This window comes from Diorhabda carinulata, chromosome 4 (assembly GCF_026250575.1).
Source record: "Diorhabda carinulata isolate Delta chromosome 4, icDioCari1.1, whole genome shotgun sequence".
Lineage (NCBI taxonomy): Eukaryota > Metazoa > Arthropoda > Insecta > Coleoptera > Chrysomelidae > Diorhabda > Diorhabda carinulata.
Window position 1 is genome coordinate 9259604 of NC_079463.1, and position 20464 is coordinate 9280067.

The following is a 20464-nucleotide window of genomic DNA, read 5'->3' on the forward strand; positions in this document are numbered from 1 at the left end:
CTTATTGGAAACGTGGCAATGAAACACCAAAGTAGACTAATTTTAATATATTATCCAAGCTTTCAAAGACTTATGTATTCATCGTCTGGGACTGAAATTATGGTCAAGTACAATATAAGAAATATGTATAAATGTATAACAATAATAAAGTTTTATTTACAATAATTAATTGAGATTTGCGGTGACTTTAAGTTGTATAAATTCTTGCAAGAATTTCAAATTCATAGGATTCAAAATTCAATATACGTGACGTTGATAAAAATATTGATTCTGGTTACTATAGGAATTTTTATTAATTTTTAATTGGTTGGGTAATGAATGATGTTTAATTTTTATAGGTTAGATAAGGATAAGTTGCAGTAAACGATGTTCAATATTGATTGGTTCATTTATGGATAATATTAAATTTTAATAGGTTAGGTCGTTATGAATATAGCTGAATATTTATTGGTTTGTATACAAATGACAATAAATTTTATAGGCTCGGTCGTTATAAGTGAAGTTGAACTTTATAGGTTAGGTGAGGTGAGTTGTCTGTTTATGGCGTTGAATTTTTATGGAATTTATTTTTACAAAATTTAAAAGATATGCATAAATTACACTAAGGTTATTTAAATCAGTTTTCTTATTGAAGCATTGATCATTTTGGGCAATATATGTTGTTTCTATACACAGATCAAGAAAATAGTCGTATTGCTATGTAAGAAATGCGTTCTTTAGTGAGTGACAATGAAGTAGATGCTTAGAACGCAATAATAATAAAGTCACAGACTCAAGAGAGGATCTTATTCAGCGTGTTTTCCCAGATATAGCGCAACAATTCAATAACCATAATTGATTGGGTGAACGAGCAATATTGGCGGGGAAAAATAAAATTGTCGGGGAACTTAATGCGACCATTCAGAATTTTTTTCCGGGACAGTGGGTTTCCCTCGAGACTTTTTAAATTCACTGGAATTACCTGGATTACTACTTCACAATTTGCAGTTAAAAGTAGGATCAGTTGTCACTGATTATTATTATTATTCAACTAAACTGTGCAATGTAACAAGACTGGCTGTGAAAAAGTTGATAAATAACGTCATTGATGCAACAATCATAAAAGGGAAATACAAAGGAGATGATGTCTTGATCGTGCGTGTACCATTCGATTTTAAACTTTTACAATTTTCGGTACGTCTGACCTTTGCGATGACCATAAATAAATCGCAAGGTCAGTCGCTGGAAGTTTGCTATCTTACTATATCATAACTGTGTGTGTGTCTGTCAATATCAAATTGAAATCTTATAAATAGCCAGGAGAACTCTGTTTTGTAAGTAAGCAACATCATGTGTAATTAATCGAAAACAATAATAGTAATAAAACATACCGAGCATTTTTTATTTGTTTTAATAAAAAAAGGATTTCTTTTAATTGATTCGTGTCTATTTTATACAAAAGTTTAAGTCTTTTATTTATCGACTGAGGCAGTACGAAGTCTGCCGGGTCAGCTAGTAATATATATAATAATATTCTCTATATTCAAAGTATTTATAATTTTGGGTTTCCATGTTTTGACATGAATGTTTATTATTATCCTGTATTTAGAATGAAATCTAGAACCAAATTCATTTGATAAATCAATAACAATATTTTGAATTTGGTATAATGAATAAAAATTTGAAAACAGTCTTGTTGATAGTAGACATAGATTAAATAACAATGAATTGTTCTATTTTTGGGAACTTCCCCACATTTAGAATTAATTTCAGACGCGCAAGATTAACTATATTTAAACCACCCTCTTCTCATACATTCTTCCAGCATAAACCAAGATTTTTGTTTCACTTCCAACGGAACAGCATCAAAAATTTTCTCAACGTCGGGATTTTCTAGATCCTGTCCTCCTTTTTTACAGTTTACGATTAAATTATGAAACAAAAAAGCGTGTCCGAATTCATATTCCGAAACTGACTCCATTTCCTTCAAAAATGCTTCGTGTGTTAAAAGAGGAATGTTACACTCATGCTTTTTAAGTACTCCAAGTAACTGGTCAGTGTAATATTTTAATAAATCATCTAATTTACTTTCAAGCACATGAAGAGCAACAGAAGACCACAGAAAAAAAAATACATCAGCTGCTGGAGAGCCGTATTGGTAAATTTGAAAGTCAACAAATTTGTTTTCTATCGGCTTATCGTCTTGGAATAATTGCATTGTATTGTTTGTCCATACATCTGCATGTATTAAACATGCAATAGGTTCGTTTATTGGTGAACGTGGGCTCAAGCCCCAGCTTCTATATTTAGGAGCTAAGTGAGCTAATTCTTCTTTCTCTTCAATAATCATTTTCAAAACAGGTATCAAATTTTGATGAGATGGCTCGAAAGGGACGCAGAATTTCTTAATTTTGTTTTCAAATTTCTCGGGATGCTTCAATTTAAAAGCCAACGATACGCCATGAAGAAGTGCCAGATCTCGAAGAATCAACTTGGTTGTGTTCAAGTCCAAACCCAGAGTTCGGTCACAATTGATAAAACCTATAAATAATCAAATTGTATGTGTATTACTCTATATTGGAAAAAAATAAAAATTAATGTGTGCAATTCCTTAAATTAAATAAATTTTATAAAATTTGAAATTTATCTTCAACTATAAGAAAATTGGCAAGTATTATAATGTAATTGTGCGGCTCTAAACAATGACATCTCATATCGAATTTTATATGGGTTTCTTAGATTATGCAAAGAGATATAGTAATTTAGGACTAGATGTCACCCGTCTTAACTTTTTCATTTCAAAAGACAAAATAAGTTTGAAAATGCCACAAAAGGTATCCCAGGCTTTTATAATAGTGACAATAATTTTTTATCAGTAAGTTCATTCTTAAGTCGTGAATTATTTTTTACTATTTAATTTCATTATTGCTAATCGCGTAGTTTTCAGTTACTTCAAACTACTCTTTAGAATAATAAACTCAAAAAGTGTGACTCTCAGTGTTTTTGAGCAGTGTCCAATTTTGTGCCTTTCGTCTTTGATATGTATAGATGTATTGATGATTGCATCTACATTTTTTACGTCTGGGAATGCGCGCTTAACTAGTTCGCCCACTAGCTCGGAATAATCAGATATTTTGATCGAATTATGTTATTACCGTCAATCTTTGAATAAGTGCGCATACTTCAATTTAAAACTGATTGTTCAAAATTGTGTTAAATTGAGGCCAAAAAGTTGTACATTCAACATACAAACTAAGAGATATTGTAGATTCGGAAAATGTCAAATTTGAAAAATAGAGTGACATTCTTCAACTAAAGATTTGATCCAGAACTCTATCTCTTCGATGGACAGATATCTTGTTACTATATTCAAAGCTGTTATTGTTTAGGAATTAGCATGGAATGAAAATGAAATCACCGATTACCAAAATTCACAAAGTTTATTTCCTATCGAGTATTTCATTTTTTATTAAATACTATTTGTGACAATGTTAGTTTTTTTAAAACGCTGTAGATAATGATTTTTCATGATAAATTTCGTTCAAATTTCCTTGACTCAAATTCATAACAATAGTAAGATCAACTAGAATACATTAAATAACCGTCATAGAAATAACTTTTTACCGAGATAAAACCAGAACACAACAGGAAGTACCTCGTTAATTTCATGAAAAAGTCTGTGTATCGCATGGAACGATTAGTAAAATAGATAGATGTTTCTCTATTTTAGACATGTTAGAGCTAGACAGATAAAAAAGTAACTTCCAATGCTATGAGTAATGATGGAAATTAGACGTGATGTTTGAGGGAAGCCCACATAAATCTAGTTGACAAATACGTATATTAATTTCAACCACACATCGATAACAACATATTAGCTTCATAATTGTCATACACAATCCTTATCTTGACAATCATCAAATTTATTCAAAAAGTGTCGCAAAATTCTGTTTACAATAAAATCCAATTTTTACTAGAAATCTGGATTGTACATTAAGGGTCTCAAATAAAATCGTATGAAAAGCATTGTCAAGAAATAAGGAGTATATAGAAAAAAGAGTTGTTCCAAATACATCGAAAATACGAGAGTTGTCCGAAAAGTTTCAACCTCAAACTAAAGATGTAAGCACTTATAAATGTAAGTTATATGTATCTGTTTTTACAAAGACGCAGCATTTTCAGAACAACGCACGGAAAAAATACAATTGAAATTAATTCTAATAAAAAACAAATATTTATTTCTAGACCTTTTTCTGTAAACAACAACATGTGATGAGTATATTTAGTAATCGTTGCTATCAATTGTAAGATTTATTGTAAAATTTGTATTATTGCAGTTAGTCTCTTCGGTATTTCAGTCTTTAGAACTAAAGATGTTGAAGCAAACGTTTAGCAGATGTTGTGATTTTCCTATTGGAATGTTGCAGCTGCTACGTTCGAAGAACGCGACCCTCTCTGTCTTTGCAGAGTGTGCAAATCAGCGCCGCTTTACACCAACATAGTTGCCGAGGAACGCCTTAGGGATTTTTCTGTTCCAGTTTTGGAACTGTACTGATGGTATAACATCCAACCTGTTGGGCATAGCACCTACAATTTCGATATGCAACAAATAATTTTCTGCTTTTTATATTTTTAAGCCGTAGATCTGCATATTTACGGTAAAGTGCACAGGGCAGGAATGTACATCCCTTATTAGGAAAAACTGTTTAGCATATGATTTTTTTTCTTGCATAAACACAAGATTAAAGTGCCAATTATCTTCTACATTGTCTTAGCTCAAACGTATTAAATCTTCTCTATGACATGCGCCACAGATTCCAAACACTAAAATCACTGCTAACAGTAGATAATGTTCATCTAAATGAAAATGTGGCTAGTCGTTACGCAGTTAGTACCTTGAACCCTTTTGGTATATAAGCCCACAGTCTAACCCTTCAAAGAAGCAATAGTTTTTGGATATTTTATGTTTCCAGCTATTTTTCTGATAGCTAAACAACTCTTTAGTATTGAGAATTGACTCTGAACGTGGATGATTTCATATTCTTGGCTTTTTCGATTAGATAAACTAGAAGAATATCATCACTCACAGTTTTAACTTTTTTGACATCTCCCCGTTCCATAAGCACTGGCTTGTGCAGCTAGCTCTAATAAGTTTTGTTAATCACGTTTGTTACGATGTATTATGATTACTTTGGAACTAAAATGTCCTTTTTGCGTCGTTTTCAGATAATTGTAAGAAAAAGTATCCTTCATTATAAGTCAACGTGCTTGTATGACTTTCTGTGTTAGGTTTCGCCTCACACGAGCATGGAAAAATCGTTCGTTTCAGATCATGAAATATACCATTACCAATGCGTTGAGAAATTCTCACTACAATTTCAACCTTTCTTGACACTTACTTTCTATTTGACAATTGTATAAGTGAGTCTAAGTGAATACTCTGTCTCTCTGTCATTAGATATTTGTATTTTCGAAAACAATACGCATACGTAAATGTAAGAGAAGCTTGAACATTATGTCCAGAGACTCTTTACCATCATTTACGACCGTAACATTTTTATCAGCTAAATTTAAACGTGGACGTATTAGCTTGACTGACAACAAGCGATATCTTCGAAAAACTTACAAAATGATACTGTGTCAGATTGAAGTTAAAGTGATGGAAGAGTTTATTGGCATATAACAAAATGAATTCGTTTGTCTTGGTTGCTTTTATTATTATTTTCCTTTCCATTCGGTTCCGGAATTTTGCCTTCCATTTCTCTATATTAAGTGCTTTTATCGTTTCTCCAAGTCGTTCTCGGCCTGCCTCTTCTCCTTGGTCTCAAATGGGTCCATAGTGTTATTCTTTTCATCGTTTCAGTTGGTTTTCTTCTCATTATATGCCCAGCCCAGTTGAGTCTTTGTGCTTTTATGTATCTCACTACATTTTCTTCCTCCAGCTCTTTCTCTATTTCTTTGCTCTCCTTTCTACCCCCTGTGTGTTGTCTTTGGACCTGTTATAGTTCTCATTATCTTATGTACATTTTTATTTTCATTGTTTGGTTATATTTTTGTTTTTCAATAGGTTTTTGTTTCTTCCATAGGCTTGATTAACCTTTTTGTAATCTTTTCTCTGCCTATGCATTTAGAAATTCTCAATAAAGTTTCAGCAATTATACTTATTTTCTGTTCGACGTAGCAGCTTGACTGACAACCAGCGATATATTCGAAAAAGTTACAAAATGATACTGGAAAAGTATCGGACTAAGATTAAAGTGATGGAAGAGTCTATTGGCATATGAAATAAATGAATTCACCTTATACTAACTTAAGAATTTGCTCACTTTGGACCAAAAGCTTATTCAAATGAATGTAAGAGGAAATATAATTTGGTTATCCTAAATTAGCGCATAAGTTAGGTAGATAAGTTGGTCTGATCTTCGAAAAATTCTGATTAAATGATAGAAGGTCACATACAATGCCCTTCTAAAAATAATTTTTAGATAGGGAATGTTGAAATCAATAATATCGTTTGTTCATTTTAGCATACATATCTTCACAGATGAAAGACGTCTTTGACTTAGATATATAAAATGTTTAAACAAATATATATATTTAAACAAATATGAAAAAAATTGGAACGTTTTTTTCAAATAATCTGTACATTAGTTTTCGAATAGCCCCTGTATTTATGACATTAAGTCCACAATTAGAAATAAATAAATTTCTCAGCAAATTTGACAGAATTTCAAAATATTACCAAAAATCACTATCTGAAATTCCAAGACTGATTGTCTGAGTGAAGTGAATCTTTTATCTTGACCTTTTCTAAATTTATGGCTGCCATTAGGGGTTAAGGAGAGATTGCGTTCTATTTCTTTATAGGTATTCAAGATTCGATGAGAAACTTTTTATTACTTCTGACTTGATGTATAGAAATAGAGAGTATATCTCGCATTTAACAAGAAGTTGTTTATTCTGTTACAAAGGAGGATGTTTTTTTATATAAATAACCAATTCTAGCTAGAATTACATTCATTACATTTTGTCTCTATTTTGATACATTTTGAAAATCTGGAAGAATGAAAACATGATAACGGGATCCAAACATTTATAGTAATTTTGTGTCAATTCCGTTGATCAAAAAAACTTAAATAAGAAAGTAGAGATATTCCAAGATCTAATAAGTTCAATATAAAATACGTGAGTGCAAAAAGATGTTTGATAGTAAATACAGCATTACATAAACTACTAAAACCGACTAGACATTACGAGTGTTTCATTCTTACGACACAGTTCGGTATATTCGAAGAGATATCAGAAAATATCAAATTAACAAAAATAGAAGATACAGTATGAACGAATTAGAATTGCTCACTTTGTTTTGAAGCGTTTGACATAAGATTTTGTTATGTAATACACATAAATATGGCTTTCATGTTCCTGCGCGTACCTCTAAGTGTACGGAGAAAATATATTTATTTAAGCTAAAAGTTTTGCAATATGATACCACATATCAGAAAAATTATATTTTCAATTATAGAACTCCAAAATTTCATCCAGAAAGTTTTATTAGGATTCGTATTAGTCAAGCTAGATACAAACAATCATCATCGGGTTGCTGCAGTAATTACAGAATTTGTTGTAAAAAGGAGAAGATGCCCCATCGTGCTGAAATTACATCCCTCGGAAAACATCGTTCGCGTTGGCAAACAAATTTGGCAAATCTTTTGTAGAAAGTCCAAATAGATCTGTACTCTTTTAATAGATGATTAAGAAGCTTTTTGATGGTCCATTAAAAGTGAGGACCTACTGATTGGTCATAGTTTATACCGCCTCTTGTAAATTGAACTTAATCTGTATACAGCGTTGTTCGATGATAATTAATCCATCTGCAGCATTCCAATTTTCGTATCCAGGATGTAGTTGGTGAAATATTTGAATATGATATGGGTACAGATGATTTTTTTGTCGTTTAGGATATCGTTTTCATTGGTAATTTATTCAGTTTATATTAAAATATATAATATAAATTGAAATATTATACAGAATGCAATATTCATTACGAATCCCTAAATTGATTTTTCCAAAGCCGGTCCTGGAATTAAGATTAACTAATACCAGTCAGAAGAGCTTCTCACGACAATCAAGGAGAAAAAGTTGCAGTACCTAGGACATATAAAGAGAGGCGAGCGATATGAGATTCTCCGCCTGATAATAGAAGGAAAGATCGAAGGAAAACGGTCGGCCGACCGTAGACAAAATTCATGGCTGAAAGACTTGCGTAGATGACTCGGATAGACGTCTACAGAAAATTTCAGAGCTGCGGTTTCTCGTGCGACAATAGCTATTTGGATCACCTACCTCCGTAAGGAGACGTAGAGTCGTAAACAGAAGATAAATGATAAAATAAAATAAAAAATCAAATGACCTGTATAATGACGTTTAAAATTTATGATCCATTTCACAAATCACCATGTAGATTTTTAGACATATGGTGAAAGTATATAAAGTCCCTCATAACACACCCTCATAACATTCTCTAATATATAATTAAGCATTACATAGACTATTTAAAGTATGAAATGATTTATCTATCATATAACTCAACTAACTGCAGTTATTTGATGAAATAATAAATTATTATTAGAATCGTATATCGTGACGTATAGATAATAATTTTTCAAACTCACCAGAAGTTGATAAATTTTCTAGAATAATTACAGCGTCGTCGGTAATTTTATCGCTGTCATTAAGTAAGTTTTTTCTCGTAGCGTAACATTTCGGAAAGCAATTAATCACATCTTCTATTCCCAATTCAATTTGGAATTGTTGTAAAGTTGGTATTATAATTTGATAAAACGCGATTTCATTAGTATAAGTTGTTTGAATGAAAAATATTTTTCTAAAAATTTCGGAATCCGGGAGAGTTTTAGCAACTGCAGTTAATTGTTTTTTATCGCCGTTCTCGTTTTGAACTATGAATTCGAGTTTATACATAACACTTCCGAAGTTTTCACCTTCAGACAAGAGTCTCGATACAGTTGGTTCTTCAACAACCTTCTTCGGTGCTAAATTTGCATTCAACAAACACGTCAAACTTCTCAACATTTTATCTGCAGCTGAATATTTAGATACAAACTTAACTTCTAGAATAAAACAACGAAAAAAAAAAAATAAATAAAATTCGTAATCGTTACTTGTATATATATACATGTAAGGACATTGTAAATAAAAGTTGAAAACATGTTTTTAGATTTATATATTTTGATACTTTAATAGGTAGTGTAAATATTTGTAATAGTATAAATAATCTAATTTTCGAAGCTGAATCATACCTTGCAGATAATTAATTTTCACACATATTTACAACAATCCGAAGCCTATATTTTGATAATAAAATAAATTTCCTCCATAATTAAAATAAACAAACGCCTATAAAATGAATTGTAGATAGCTTTGCAGGGTCGACTGAATCATGACTTCAATGGTAATTCTTTTCAATCTTCTTTTATTTCTCTTTATCCATAGTTAGTTACTGCTATTTAACTTTTCTATCGTAGTGATGATATGTCGTGTTAAATGAATAATCTATTATAGTTTTCACAAGATTAGGAAAAGGTCTACGATAAGCAGTGGCGTCGCTTGGTGAAATTCATTTAATTCATAAATTTCTTTAAATAAATAGAAGTATGGCGCTCTTCAGACCGTGAGCGAATGAAGGCAATGAAATTGCACAGTGTAGTGAGAATAAAGACAGGTATGAATTTAATAATAAAGATTTAGATATACAAACAAGTTATTTTAAATATATTCGAATGTTTGAAAAAGGTAAATATCCAGCAATCTGACGATGCAATCATAATAAGAATTGCTGAATTACCTAGAATAAATTAATTTACCATTTATCGACTAGTCACGAAAGGGGTTCGTTCACAGAACCGAAAAACATGTGAAGACAAACTGAAATCAGTTGACAAAGCTATTCAAGACATGTTATCAAAGAGGAGTATGTGGTATAACCCTCTTCACAACTCTAATTCAATCAAATCCTGCTTTTTTTTCTTTTGTTTTAATTGCCAAGAATTTATTTTTCTTTATGGTTTTTACTTTGAAATTTCATTTTCCAGAAAAAAAAAGAACGATGTACAAAAAGGTCTCAGTTCACACCTATACGGGTTTTTATAATCTGCAATTGATATTGGAAGAACTATAACTGAATTATTGAGAATACTTCCATAGAATGTAGATGTATGGCTCTGCTTGACACACTCATAGTGTGCGTATGGTTACTGAAATTTCTCAGACCGTTCTGACAAAAATCATATGAGTTGTAATTAAAAATTATGACGAAAGCATATGTCCCTAGTGGATATTTCTCTTTCTCTATTCTCGTTTCATTAATCAAAAGTGTCATGGCTTCTTCTTTATTTTCTCCTACCATATGTATATCGATCTTCAGCATGGTGCAAGGATAGGTGAAGGGGTTTGTCTGTAACTTGATTGATTTGATCTAATAATCTCATAGACTATTGACGTATCCCTGTACTAATCCCATCACTATAAGCCTGTCTATATTGTGATCACGTCTACTAGCTACACTACCGGTCAAAAGTTTTTACCCTCGCTACAATCCGCTTATTAAATTTTAAAATAATACACTTTAACAAATTTCGCTTCCATATTTTCAAGCGAAGTTCGAAACCTACCAAAAATAATTGTGTTTGTTATTTGTTTGCAAGTACGACAAGTCGAAACTTGTAAGTACCGGCTGATTTCTTTATTATTTATTAACTGTGACTTATTTCTCACGTATTTATTATTGTAGTTCAGTCCCAGTTTGAACTGGGGACTACAACATGAAAAATTATGCGTCCACAAGGAGCTTTGGCGATAGAAAACGTTCTGGGCGGGATCGAAAAACTACAAACGCTAAAGTTAAACGTATTGTATTGATCAGTAAACGTGATCGACGACTCGTAAGCCTAGAGATTGTAACTCAGATCAATGAAACTAGGAATGTGCCTCCTAGTACTTCTACAGTAAAAAGGAGATTAAGAGAAGTTGGCTTTTTTGTAAGGATAACAGTAAAAAAACCTCTTTTCAGACGTCTAAATAAAATTAAGAGATTGCAGTGGACTAATATAAAAATTGTAGTCTACTAAGGAGAGTAATTGTTAAAGTTTGTAGTAAAAGTATTAATCCGCAAGGATGGCTTATAAAAATGAATATTAAAGATAGATACATACAAGAAAAAATATAATCATGTCAGATATTAGTTTAAAAAAAATATTAATTTTGGAGATTAAAGTTTTAAAAGAAACCTTATTTTTGGTTTACAAGACCAATATTTTATTTAAATTATTAAAACTTTAATGTTAATTTATTTATTAATAATTATATTTTTTCTGGAGGTTTGGTAGTTGTTTTAAATCGAAAACATTTATTAATAATATTGTTAAGGTTAGAATTTATTGTTATTTCTTTATAATTTAGGTTATTTTTATATTTAAGAAATATAACTTATGAGTATTTTTTTTTTCTATAATCTATTTAACAATAAGAGAGTGTGAAGGAGCATTATTATTATCTATATTAATTTTATTGGTTCGTTGTTCATTGTAATGACTATGTTATGACTTTTTCTTTTTTAGGCGTGACCGTTTAAGAAGTATGTATGTCTCGGATCGGTTTTGCCTAAGTAAAGAGCTACACACATAATTACATTTATAAATTTCTTCAATTTCTTATTTCTTAGACCTTTTGATAAATTAATGCATCTAACTGTTCCTGATTTCAGGTCTCTTCTGTTTTAAAACCAGTATTTTTGATAGTTTTTAAAAGAAAGATAAATTTTATTTTATATTAATAATAATAAATAATAATATAAAAATAAATATAATAAATAAATAAATAAATAATAATATATATTAATATTATTATTATTATCCTTATTTTGATATTCCTTATGATCTCTAGATCAATATAACTAAGCAAATTGTCAGTGTCAATATCATATTTTGATAAATACTTAAAGAAAAGTCGAAACGTCAAAATTTATCTTTCTTTTAAAAACTATCAAAAAAACTAATTTTAAAACAGAAGAGACCTAAAATCAAGAACATTTAGATGCATTAATATTACATTTATATATACAAGGCGAACCAATAGTTAGATGTATTGAAGGTAGTTAGAAACTGTATCTCTCCAACTGTAAACTCATGTATAGTTTATAAACGTTTCTTGATTCGACTGGTATACGTATAGTGTGTTAATTCTTATAGAAATTATAATAGTCCTTTTTTTGATATGATTGGAAAATGGATAAATGTTCTATATATAATTGTGGCATATAGTACTTATTACCTCATTCATTCTGTGAGCATGTCACTAATAATTATCACATTACTTTTAATAGAGATGAAATTTATATAAGTCACACAATATCCACATATTTTAGTAATCCGATTATTTTATTATTGTATCATGAATAAATTCAGCAATTGCGTGTATCCAAGAAATAAATAAAAGAAAAGTAAATTATACAAAATTGTTTTTTATTCAACAATTATATAATATTAGCAGTAATTCAGGTTAATCAATAACAGAATAGGAAAATAGTTCAAGCACATGAGGTACTCTGTGTTCCTTGCATTATTTTTATAAAGAACTAGATGAAAATGAGTACCAGTTCATCTCAACCATTCCCTTTTGTAACATTCTTTAATCATGTACCAGGTCTTTTCTTTAGCTTTACTACTCACATTTTTCACAATTTCTGCCGGTGTCGGCATTTTGGTTATATCTAGACCACCTTTTGGAGCTTGCACTGCAATCAAATGGAAAAATAAAGCGTGATAAAACTCGAACTGACTAATACGTTTAATTTCTTCCATAAATGCTTCCAACGAAAACGGTTTCACGTCACAAGCATAGATTTTCATGATGTCCACGAAGTGTCCGTGATAATATTCAATCAATTGATCAATATGATTTTTCAACACATCTAGCGGAACACTCGACCAAAGATAGAAGAAAACATCAGTGGCGGGTGAACCATACGAGTAAATTTGAAAATCAACCATTTTATTAGCGATTGGTTTCCCATTTTCAAATTTTTGCATGGTATTGTTCGTCCATAAGTCATCATGAACAATAGTTGCGAACGGTTCATTAGGCATCGGTCTAGGTCTTCGTCCAAAATTAGGAATTGTAGATAATATCTTAGCACATTCTTGATCTTCATTTGCCACTAAAGCTATCAAGTCGCGCATAAGTTCTGAGTTATGTTCAAAATCGTGACAATAAGGCTTGACATTTTTTTCGAATACATGTGGTTTATACAACTTAAGCGCTAAAGTGACCCCGTGGAATTCGGCCAAGTCCCTTAAAACTAATTTCGAAGTTTCAAGATCGAAACCTTCATTTCTATCGATGTTGGTAAAACCTGGAACAGAATAATGAGCATTTATCTCCTTTAAATAAATAAAAAATAAATTTCCCTAATTATATTACTAGCAGGGCATGTATAAAAAATTGTGATTTTTGTAGCATCCGAAATATAAGACTGTCTTTTTAATGTATGTTTATACACATGTTAATAATGGAGCTTGAAATATTTCGTTATAAAAAACTGTCCATTGAAAGTTTTTATAGAATAAATCATCTAATAGGAATAAACAGTAAGTTCAAAATAACTAAAAGAGTGAATACTTTTAGTATTTTATGATCCATTAAATCACAAATACAACCATGCAGACCGCATAATTCCACATTTCATAGGATTAAAGTCATAGAGTTATTTGAATAAAATTATCAGAAAATTGTTTCATTATCATTAATTGCGTATCATTGTAAAAGGTGATTAACCTTTTTAGAAGTATATACTTCTAAAATTTAATCAAGTTTACCTTGAGATAAATGGCAATAAACTTGGCTGATACCCAAATTTGTTTGCAATAACAGATGTCTACCATCAATAGCGATGGAGTTTAATGCGGCAAAGACTTAGGCTGATGTTTTTACAAATAAATCTGACATTGCATCTCAGGGTTTGGACATAAAATATCACCATCACTGCAAATTCGCTTGTTTGGTGTTGAGGCTGGGAGCAATATATCCTTTCCGGTATAGTCGAATTATCTTCACAAAGCTTAGAGTCTTATTTAAGATCCAAAAGTTATAAACCCCGCAACAGCTTCTAATACTCTACAGGGCCCAGATTCATCCATCTTGAGAATAATACTTATACATATGAAGCTCTGCTCCCAAACATACTCTGAGGATACTCGACCAAACACAGAAGAGAACAATCCGACTTACATGTGATCCCGAGTTGCTAGAAACTTGAACACATCAGAGCATTCAAGAAAGATCGCTGACTTGACAATGTTTTAACGGTACTTCCACAGCAGATGCTCAGATGTTCAAGATTAATATCCACAAGCATCTCTACACGGCAAATTTTCCAATAATACTTTCCCAAATCGGAAGCAAATTAGCAAAATACACTTTGGAGAATTGAAGATGTCGACCAAAGATCGTAATTAATGGACGTTATGTAAAGTTTTGATAAGAATAATGCCATTACTTGTCCAATATTCAAAAACGGAGATAAAACAAAGTGTGTAAATTGGGATATTACCTTTGGATGTGGTGTATAAAGCTCTAGCTAGACTTGTGAGAAATAAACTGAAAGAGTAACAAAAATAGTAGGAGAGTACCAAGCATCTTTCCAGAAAGGAAGAAGAACAACGGATCAGATATTTACCTTTGCAAATGCTGGGTTTTTATGGTCAATAGTGCTCTGACGATATTATTTGTTGATCGTTGAGTTTTGGGTGAGTATTTTTCCCTTTTTGAGAAGATAAAAATTTATTGAAGCTGTTTTGAATTTATTGGATAATAGTCAGTTTTTTCATTGACAGAGACCATCGAAGGCACGAGACACAAACAAACAAATTTCAATAGTCCATAGAGACAAAAGTCTTTTGGTATCTAGTTGTGTTAGGTTAGGTTAGAACGAAACCACGACTTAGATTGATATTGGTTCACTCGTTGTGTTTTTGTTACCCTTAATTCTCCACGATTTGAAAACTTAGTAAACTGACCATCCTATTTTAACCTTTTGACTTCCATTGCTTATTTTCAACCATTTCCAATCCAGAAGATTTTCACTTTTTCTATTCCTTATTCTTTTCATTTTTCGATCTATTATGTAGTCCCCCAGCAATTGACGTAGTTTTCTTTCTCTTTACCATAGCTCTCTTATTGATAAACCGTTCTTCCTATTTCTAAATCACAAAATCGGAAACAAAAACAAACTGGTTCTAATTTCAAGGACGTTTATACCAAGCTGACAAACATTACTAGAATACGTGGATCCTTTGAAGTTATTTACAATCACCGTGACACTGTTTGTGTTCGAAAAAACTCTATTCATGGACCAACAATTTTAGAAAACGCTCCAAAAGTTGTAAAACAGTTTGTGGACTATCACAAACGGACAAACGACCAAGTTCGTATTTTGTTTTTGTCCTGTCCACTTGGTGAAAAATTTGAGTGCTATTTGCACCTGTAGAGATTAGATGCTCACTTTATTTTTATTGATTAAAATAACTAGAAAATTGAAGAAAAGAAAATCAATTTTGGGACAGATAACGCTAAACACTATCATGAATTTTCAAGTAAATTATACTTCATTGAAATTCAAGTAACCAGAATATTCCGTAATATTCAACGTAATCTTCCTACAAAAGGATTTATGGATAATTCCTCCAACACATGCCCTGCAGCAGATTCGATATTAGAATAACCTAACCAGTGAACGATAACAACGAGTAAGCTTAAACGTCAATATCATCCAACCAAATCAAACTTCAATCAAGTCGATTTATAACTAAAAGATGAAGTGTTACTGCTTATTCATATAGGTTTATCGCGAAATGTTCAATAAAATTAATCCAAATAACAGATTAATATATTATATTAACAATAATAATTTGAATATGAAAGATGGAAATCTATGCATAGATTTTGTATAGTGGTAATAGAAAATAAATGATTCCTTACCAGAAATTGCTAAATTTTCTAAAAGTAGTACAGCATTTTCATCAATAACATCACTATTTTTTTCCAAGTTTTTCCTTATTCCAAGACATCTAGGGAAACAGTCCAAAGTTTTCGAGATATTCAATTCTTTTTGAAAGTCCAATATTGTTGGTATAATTATTTGATAAAATGCCATCTCATTTGTATAAGTTGTTTGAATTTTGAAAAGTAACCTTAACAGTGGATTCTCTGGTATAGTTTTAGCAACAGCATGTAACATCTCTTCCTTACTGTTCTCTCTATTTTCTATTGTAATGTCCAATTTATACATAACGCTTCCATAGTTTTCCCCAGGAGCTGTGAGTCGACTTACATCAACATGTTTAATACTTTTATTTGGTTTTAAATAGTTACATAATAAATCATCTAATTTCTTGATTTTATCACAAATCATTTTGGTATTCAGCAGAAACTAAAATCTAGAGAGTTTAGTGAAAAAAATTATTATACTAACAGAACTTGCAAATATTAAATCAATTATGTGATGTAAGTACTTCTAAAATATGAGTAAATAAGATATTTCGTTATCTGACAATATGGGGTGGAGCACCCCAATGTTCTTCTTTATTAATTCACAGGGTGATTTGTGAAATCAACCATAAATTTTGATTGGCTGTAGTATTCACACAGTTCATTTCATTTTTAAAATTTTCTCATGATGCAGTACTATTATACAGCATTCGACTAGTATTAGGTAAACTAAGAACTTCCAGTGCCGGTTTTGGAAAAATCAATTTAGGGATTCGTATTGCATATTGTACCCTTGTATAATATTTTTTCAATTGCAACTATATCTTTACTGTCACTTTGTATTATTTCTAAGGGCAGAATCAATTGTTTTTCAATGTTTTGACAAAAATCGCATTGGGACATTATTTTTCAAAAATAATAAATCATATTGAATAAAAAGTGAGCCTACGTCTTGATGTGTGTTGATTGTAAATTATTAAAATTTTATGACCCGTTTTCTTTACCTCTACTAGGTATCTAGTCTCTACTAACTTTTATTTACCGAATAACCTAAAATTTGGTTTCTTGAACTCCTAATGAATTAAAAATGCTCATTAAAGAGTTTAGTAGAAACCTAAAAAGTGATTTGTTTATTTATTTTACTTATACTTGATCATCTGTGTGGAATTGCAAGTCTCCCATCGGACACCTCCCCAGGTGACACCCAGATGTGGGTGGTACCGGAAAAATGTAATACTCGGGGCAGACCAAATACTAGCATATTGCAGAGCAGTAACTCAAAGAAGTAGAAGATATTTAGTCAGTTCATTTTTCAAAATATACGTCATATAAATAAGAATTTTATATAAATATTTTCGAAGATTTAGAAGATTTTTTGTTGAGGAATTGATTAAAAAAATACAGCAAATGCCAGAAGAACGAGCTTATTCCGTTCGACATAAAAATTATCATTACAATGTTTGGTCCGATGATGAATTTTATGAAAGGTTATCATAACAAAAATTCACGCTCAGCTTTTTTTTTACTAGAAATAGAACAAAATTCACAAAACGAAACGAATCCTAACAAATTTTTCGATTTATGTGTTTTGTACTCTCTAGCCAATGAATAAATGATTTATAACTTTGAGATTTCAGACTACAGGTAATTCCTATATTATTTTTGGTGACTTTAGTGTTTTGAACAAATCAACTGTTTCAAAAATTATTGACCATGTTGTACGCACTCTATGCTCTTTACGAGAAAGATTCATAAAATTTCCTTAGACTAACGCGAACCCTAAATTCATTTTCAAATGTTTATGCTGTCTTTCCAGTGGACTACTGTAAATATCTCGCGTATCCACTTTAAAGATTTTTGTCATTCAGCGTTCTGGGAAATATTTTCCAAACAGAAACAATATTAAAACAATATATTTTTTATACAACTGCTATGAAAAGTGACGTATTTCTCATAGCTAACTTAATTTCAAAACCTCATATTGCTCACACTGTGGGAAATATTATTTTTCACGGCACTTTGCCCACACCTCATACATTCATATGAAGAATCAACAAACATCGACGAAAACTTGTTGGCTATTGTCAACTTTAAATAGTTGACACAACTGACAGATTATAGAAGTTTTTTTAAATTCTTAAGTTAGTTTTCATTTGTGGTTTGATAAAAATCGCAATCTTTGTTAAATATTATTTTAGTAGGACATATTTATACTAATTTATAGTAAATAATATGGATATTGACAGTAGTGACGATTTTGATAACACTCCGCCAGAGATATCGAAAAAAGTAGCAAAAGTAACTTTAGATTTGTTGCCGGAAATTTCAAGAAAAAAATATGAATTACCATAAGAGAAATTTATGGAATGGAGAAGAAATACAAAAATAAAATCTTTTTCGGAAACTGTACTTTTGGTATACTTTGAAGAGTTTTCGAAAACTTGACTTGTGAAATTTGATAACACGAAAACAAAAAAGCCAAGAACGTTTACTGTAACGGGATAATTTTATGAGATATATAAAAAATATGCTGCTCTTCAACCGATTGATTTGCCAGAAAAACGTTTCTTTTTTAATAACCAACACGGAAAATGTTGTAGTCGGCATTAACAAATTGGGTAGTATGGCTAAGACAATTTCTATTTTTTTTTTTTAATTAGAAAACCGCCATCTATACACAGGTCACTGCTTCAGACGTTCTTAGGCAACAATTTTAGTAAATGCAGGAGGGGACATATTAACCTTAAAGTGCCATGGAGGATGGCAATCCAGTACCGTGGTAGAAGGATACATCGTAGAATCTATTAAAAATAAAATTAACGTTGCTAATTAAACCTCCAACTCCATTGAAAAACCACTCGAACACTTTACAGAAATAAAAACAGAAAATACACCGTATATGAACGATCAACCCTCAACAGCTTACTCGTTCGTGTGTTTGCACAAACTTCCACACCACTTCATCCTTGAATTTGTATTTCCTTTATTTATACTGTAGTTATGGGAACATATAAGGAAACATGACACTGACACCCGTGGAATGATGAATTTGTCACAATTATCATTCAATGTTTACCCTTTATATTTTTAGAATTAGTTTTTACTTTGCTTATGAGTTGAATAATTGAATAAAATTTTTGATAAACTACAAATTTAACCTAAACATTAAATTTGTAATTGTTTCGTAATTAAGAAAATGTTTACATTACGTTACATAATCAATCAGTATAATGCATCATAGGATTGTTGTAGATTTTTAAACACCATGAAAACACTTACATTGTAGGTACTTCATAAAACAAAACTTACAATATTACTGTCGATAAAACCAACAAATAATTCTATCAACTTAGAAGTTGCACTTTATTATATATTATTATATCTATTGAATAAGTATATTCGAGAACATAATAATGACAAGGTCAAACATCTACATGAGCGTATCTACAGATTATTTTTTATTCGTTAAAAATTCCTTCAATCTCTTAATGGAAACATCACAGGCTGGAATCCATAGACAAAGTTATACTAAACTACGCTTTCAATGAAATTCGTGTTCCTAGCTTTGATTGACATACAAAGAAAATTACGGTGGAGCTATCTCTGTCAGGTGTTCCTTCTAATTTCTTGTATCGTACTCCTTCCACCGTTATATTTCTCTACTCTCTTAACGCTATTTCAAATATGTTGTATACTTCATTACCGAGCAAGTGAATATAGAAAAAAAAAATTAGATGCAGAATTAAATCGGTCCGCGTAACTTTCCAGAAGGATCAATGTTTGATAACGATAGTATAAACTCAAAATTGAAACAAAGGATGATTGAATCATTAAAATCAACCTTATAAATGCATAGAATAGTATTAAACATGACAAATACAATTCTTGAACTTTCGACAACAGATAATTGCCGATAATTGTCATAACTCGATTATGGGTGTAGAGAAAATCGTTATTCTTCTTATAAAGAAGGGCAAAAATAAGAGCCGCAGGAGTATAGGAAGAAAACAAATCTCCTTGTTGAAAATCATTCAGGAATTGAGAAGGATACATAGCATCGAACAAGTGCTAGCTATTATGATTACCAGTGTCTATATGTTTCTATAATATTCAGTGTCTTATTTATATAGAGAAAAATTGATATATTAATTATTAATACTAGTACTTATAGAATACAATTAGATAATAAAGTATCCAATCCTTAGATCTGTGTCAGTGACACAAATATACCTAACGCTGAGTATCTTTGATTTTCTTAGTAAATCAGCTTTTTATTGTTATTTATCAAACATGAGTCGGTACTTTTTAAAGTTGCAAAGTGATAGCCCAGTGGCATCTGAAAAGTACAAGGAGAAACCTATGGCTATAGGTAGTTGACCCCTTATCTTTAGATGATAAGAGCTTCAGTCGTAATATTACTCAT

The 20464-nt window shown here is 30.9% G+C and overlaps 2 protein-coding genes across 4 annotated transcripts in view; both read right to left on the minus strand.

Moving 5' to 3' along the window:
* The window catches only part of LOC130893483 (uncharacterized), a 131611-nt gene that overhangs the window by 73663 nt on the left and 37484 nt on the right, over positions 1–20464 (minus strand). The gene's annotated exons all lie outside the window — the stretch shown is intronic.
* On the minus strand, positions 12502–19469 carry LOC130893484 (uncharacterized). 3 transcript variants are annotated; one of them, XM_057799663.1, is made up of 3 exons: positions 19321–19469; positions 16033–16490; positions 12502–13408 (listed from the first exon to the last, which is right to left on the minus strand). In XM_057799663.1, exons 2-3 carry the CDS (start codon positions 16463–16465, stop codon positions 12654–12656), a joined length of 1188 nt encoding a protein of 395 aa, XP_057655646.1. In that variant the 5' UTR covers positions 16466–16490; positions 19321–19469; the 3' UTR covers positions 12502–12653. The 3 variants fall into 3 exon arrangements, with proteins under 3 accessions (XP_057655646.1, XP_057655648.1, XP_057655647.1); XM_057799665.1 differs by having other exon boundaries at positions 16033–16483; positions 19321–19453; XM_057799664.1 differs by having other exon boundaries at positions 19351–19432.